The following is a 5,548-nucleotide window of genomic DNA, read 5'->3' on the forward strand; positions in this document are numbered from 1 at the left end:
TCAACGTCGGCCAGAATTCCAGGCAAGGTAAATGGAGGATTGAGTATTAACATGTTCCCAGATATATCATTAATGGGATTTATGTTCTCACATTTAAATTATTATACTGATTTATGGTCTATATCATAGCAATTATTATAATAATTACAATTGTTTCACATCAAATTGCATTCAAAACAAAATCGAAAATTAGAAAACGTGCTTCTGTTGAAAAAAATTATTAATATTTTTGGTTCTAGATTACTATTCACTTGTGAAAATTACTATTCACTTGTGAAAGCCTTTTAAAATTTATCTCTCATTTCCAACGTGTTACAGTCGCATCAGTCTGTTATGAGACTAAAGTGATGTTAATTATTATTGAAATTGTTACTATTATGATACTTATTTTTTCTTTCCCACTAGATGAAGTACTTGGCAGCATCAGTGTTGGTGGCCGCTCTTGCCGCAATATCTGCAGTACCTTACTCTTCTGTTGTGCAGGAAGAGTGGGAGACATTTAAGGTAAGAACGTTACCAACATTAATTATTTTTAAGAGTTCTTTAAGAAGAAAGCTTTAACATGTTTTAGGGGATAATAGTGTAACAGTTGCCATCATTTTACATTAGGTTAAAAATTAATGAGCGAACAATATGATAGCGTACCAGGTTTCATGTAAAGACTATTCTTGCAAATAAAGAAGTTATATTTGTTTTGACTTCAAATTCGCTGGTAACACTGGTCACTTCAGTGTCAACGTTGGTGAAGAGATTTATTGAGTGCAGTCAGTAAAGTCAGGTGTGATGGATGCTACTAGTGGTGAACTAAAGCGTTCCTTGCCAACTTCTTGTCATTGTTTATGTCATTAAAAGCCGTTGCTGATGTATTTATCTGAAAAATTATTGTGCTTGTAACAACTGTATTACATCTTCATATATTTAACTTCATATATTCTTAAAATCATTTATCTTGCCTCCCGAGATTGGGAGAAGAAATAGTGTAATAATCAAAAAATATTTTTTTAGATTGAACATGACAAGAAATACGCCACTGATGTTGAAGACTCGTTCCGCATGAACATCTATATGGAAAATAGACTCAAGATTGCTGCACACAATAAGCTGTATGCAACAGGACACAAGTCATACAGGCTCAGGATGAACAAGTTTGGTGACATGGTAAGTAGGATGAACCTCTAACGAGTAAACATTTGCATGAAAAAATCAGTAGGATTGAAGATAGAATCGTCAATGAAGAGGATTCTATCCTATGCGATGGATCCTCACAGGCACGCTCTAGGCACCGGAACATGGTCAAAATCATTGCAACCTGGGATTAAACTGAATCATCTGGTTTTCAGAGGATTCGAACCTCTCTTCATGGTTCCTACTGATTTTTTTGGTTGATGCATCACGTTAATGGTTTCTCATTGTGTATTGTCTGCATCCTGATTCCACTCAGAACAACAAAACTCATTTGTTAAATAACCCTTATTGCCCAGTGACTTACGTGATGTAATATTTCTTGCAGCTTCAGACGGAGTTTTTGTCAACAATGGCAGGTTTCCATACGAACCACACCGAAAGATACAGATTAAACAGCATGTACAATGGTTCCACATACATTGAGCCGGAAGATGATGTTATCCTTCCCAAGACTGTTGACTGGAGAAAGAAGGGAGCAGTCACCCCAGTAAAGGACCAAGGAAAATGTGGATCATGCTGGGCTTTCTCAGCTGTGAGCATTATCATCTAACTTATTTTGTTTGTAATGTAATTCTTAATCTAATGATTCCTATTTATAGTTATTAATATAGAACATTAATGACATCTTGGAAGTTCATTTGTAATGGTTTTATTATTATTATATAAAAATATTGATATATGAGCAAATATTAACATTTTCTCATATATTAATAATGATCATATAAAGAACTTACAAGTTTCGATGATGTTTTACAAAGTAATGTTTGTGTGCTCCACAGACCGGGTCACTGGAAGGTCAACACTTCCGCCAGACGGGTAAGCTGGTGAGCCTTTCTGAGCAGAACTTGATTGACTGTTCCACCAAGTACGGCAATGGTGGCTGTGACGGTGGACTGATGACAGCTGCCTTCAAGTACATTGAGGACAATGGTGGGATTGACACTGAAGATTCTTATCCTTACAAGAAGAAGGTAAATACACGTTTCATGATAATTATATTTTACCTGGGATGTGGTCTTGAACTTTTAAACTTTTAAACAGTGAGTAGTTTGTAATATTAGCTGATGAGGAGTCTGCAAATATTGCAGTCTGTGTGTGGTTTGGTCAACAGAGTTCGTAATATTTGCTTTTTTTGTGATTGACACTGAAGATTTTTATCCATATATCAAGGTAAATACACATTTAATGATAATTATATTTTACATATTTAAAACTGGTTTTAAACTTTTTAACAGATAGAATAATAAGCATTTGCATAACATATTTGCCTATAATATAAGCAAATATTACACATTTATATATAATGTACATATGTGTTTTTCATATTTTTGTACATAATAATATTGTAACCTTACTCTATTAGGAAGGAAAGTGTCAATATAAACAACAAGCATCTGGTGCTAAAGTGACTGGCTTTGTTCATATTCGCGAGGGAAGTGAAGATGCACTGAAGAAAGCTGTTGCCACAGTTGGACCAGTATCTGTTGCCATTGATGCCTCACACGGGTCAATCCAGTTTTACCATCATGGTAAGTTTTTTTTATTGTAAATGTATACATAGATCACATTTTACTGCAGGTGATCAGTATATTTCTGCATGCTCATATAAACGTGAAATGTGCATCATGTGTGTATATAAATTGCTTTTATTGTATGAGACCTTTATTGTTCAACGATTCTCAGGTCTTTCTTAGATCTGCTGTGTTTTCTAAAGTCTTTGAATATATATCATACTTTCTTTCTCATGGTGCGTTAAGTATTCATCATGTTTTCTACCAGAAAGTGTCATGTTCACACACTGTCATGTCCACGTATACACACAATCATGTCAATGGGGTGGTGCGTCTCACTCACCATATCGACAATTCCCACGTTGTAGCACAGTATTTATTCTTCCATTTAATTTAATGCCTTTAAATTCGGAATCTTATTTATTTTGTAGGAATTATGAGTTTCTGAACAAATAATTTGTTAAATATTGTATTATTGAAGGATGAATATATATATTACAGGTGTTTATGACGAGCCAGAATGTAGTTCAACGAATCTTGGCCACGGTGTTCTGGTTGTGGGTTATGGCACTACGGAGGACGGAACTGACTACTGGCTGGTGAAGAACTCTTGGGGCACAACTCTGGGTGATGAAGGCTACATCAAGATGATGAGGAACCGTAGTAACCAGTGTGGCATTGCTACTGAGGCCTCTTTCCCCCTTGTATAAACTCGTGGGGGAACCAGCGTGGCATTGTTACTGCTGCCTCCTTCCCTCTTGTATCGTGGAGACCCAGCGTGGCATGATTACTGTTGCAACACTCGAGGAGTTGTTGTAACACTCGAGGAGTTGTTGTAACACTCGAGGAGACCCAGTGTGCCAGTCTTGCTGCTCACTACTAACTTCCAGCATTAATTATGTGTCCACTTAGAACTGACATTTTATCTGCTGTCTAATTTTGTTGTTTTTCATCTGATTAATTTGAGAGATGTAATAAATTGAATCACTTTTGCCTCATGAAGGCAGAAATTAGGTAAATTAGGAAATTAGGTAATTTAACTCAGAGGACTCAGTTGGTGAAGTGAAATTTTCTGAGGTCATGTATTACTTTATATTCTTTCGTAATAAAAATAAGCCAAACATTTTTTATCATTATGAACCAATTCCTAAATCAATTATCGGAAATTCGGACACCAATTACTACTAACATTGATTTGCAATAGTTAGCCATACAAAATGGCTATTGTAAATGGTTACAATTATCTTGAGATGATTTCGGGGCTTTAGTGTCCCCGCGGCCTGGTCCTCGACCAGGCCTCCACCCCCAGGAAGCAGCCCGTGATAGCTGATTAACACCCAGGTACCTATTTTACTGCTAGGTAACAGGGGCATAGGGTGAAAGAAACTCTGCCCATTGTTTATCGCCGGTGCCTGGGATCGAACCCAGGACCACAGGATCACAAGGCCAGCGTGCTGTCCGCTCGACCGACCGGCTCCCGAAGTATTGAAATGAGGTCTTAACTATTGAAATGTTCCTACGTCACCTAATTTCTCTAACCCTGTAAAATTTATATCCAATAATTTTTAAAAACCAAAATGGTCAGGAGACCAAAATGGATAAAAAATGATTCTCCAGGACTGAATATAATTAAATCACAAATAAACCCAAGGTCTCCTTCACATTGTTGATAAAAGACAGTCAAAACCATTTCTTAGCGACGCATCCCCTGGAGCGTGAGAGAAGAGACTCCTTTAGCTTTGATGTCCATAGGGATTGGAAAGGATGGGGAGTTGAAATTCAGGAAGAGGATGCGGGTGTAGAGAGAGAGGAGGTTTGAAAGTTCGGTGGCCTGTCCACCATGGGTTGATATTTGTGTATGTTTGTTTGCGTATGTGTTATGTTGGGTTGTCAGTACATTGGCTGGGGGGCTAGTGTTTGTGACCTTGTTGGTGTCCTAAAGCACTAGAGCCGATGGAGCTGGCTGAAGGAGGTTAATCTTAGCAACATCAGGGTAGTTACACTTCTGATGCCACGACAAACGGTTTTTTTGGTTTTGTATTTTTTTTGTAGGAGTTTTATTTTTTTTCTTTATTTTTTTCTTTATTTATTTCTTTTTCTTTATTCTTCATTTGGTGTAGATTGGGTCCGGGATGGGCCACTCATCTGGGTCGTCTGGCAGGCCGCTTAGTATTTGAGGTCTTGGGAAGGCCTCATCATGGATGTGTCTGATCACTTTTTGTAGGAGAGTGATTCTTCTGGTGCTGTGTGGTGGTTCGTGGATCTCGTAGCCGCTGGTGGTGTTTTCTGCTACGTAGGGATCTTCGGGGTCTGGGACATACATGTCCTTCATTCGGTACAGCTGTCTTCTGGCCAGGTAGCTGAACCTGATGTTCATTGGCTTCATGTTGAGCGTCTCATGGATTTGGTCAGTTCTTACCCTGTCCATCAGAGTCGGGCCCTCCGCAAAGCGAAGTGCTTTGTTTTGTACTCGTTGGATCTTCAGAATGTTGGATTTGTTGGTGAGGTTCAGGGGGACATAAGGGTATTCCAGGCTATGAGACTCCGTTAATTATGTACATCAAGTGTTCTATGTCTGTTATATACTATTATGCTATATACTCAAATATAGACTATATTTATTATAAATGGCTTTATTTAGTTTATTATGTCAAGTGGTTAGAACGCATGGCAAGCCACCTGGAATGGATAAACTTCAATTACTAAATGAATTCTCCATAATATCTTGTCTTAACTATATCCGTTATATACTGGTCGCAGTTTATTACTGTTTATTACAGCCGTCATATATTGGTTGCAGTTTATTACCATTTAACTCGTATCTTGTAACTCTATCATCACTACCTAACATT

The 5,548-nt window shown here is 37.7% G+C and overlaps 1 protein-coding gene across 1 annotated transcript; it reads left to right on the plus strand.

Moving 5' to 3' along the window:
* Window positions 1–405: 405 nt before the first annotated feature.
* Window positions 406–3,462, plus strand: LOC123774091 (procathepsin L-like). Its single transcript, XM_069304658.1, has 6 exons — window positions 406–504; window positions 1,006–1,158; window positions 1,511–1,717; window positions 1,965–2,156; window positions 2,549–2,714; window positions 3,198–3,462. Exons 1-6 carry the CDS (start codon window positions 406–408, stop codon window positions 3,404–3,406), a joined length of 1,026 nt encoding a protein of 341 aa, XP_069160759.1. The 3' UTR covers window positions 3,407–3,462.
* Window positions 3,463–5,548: the final 2,086 nt, after the last annotated feature.

The sequence above is a fragment of the Procambarus clarkii genome, chromosome 53 (assembly GCF_040958095.1).
Source record: "Procambarus clarkii isolate CNS0578487 chromosome 53, FALCON_Pclarkii_2.0, whole genome shotgun sequence".
Lineage (NCBI taxonomy): Eukaryota > Metazoa > Arthropoda > Malacostraca > Decapoda > Cambaridae > Procambarus > Procambarus clarkii.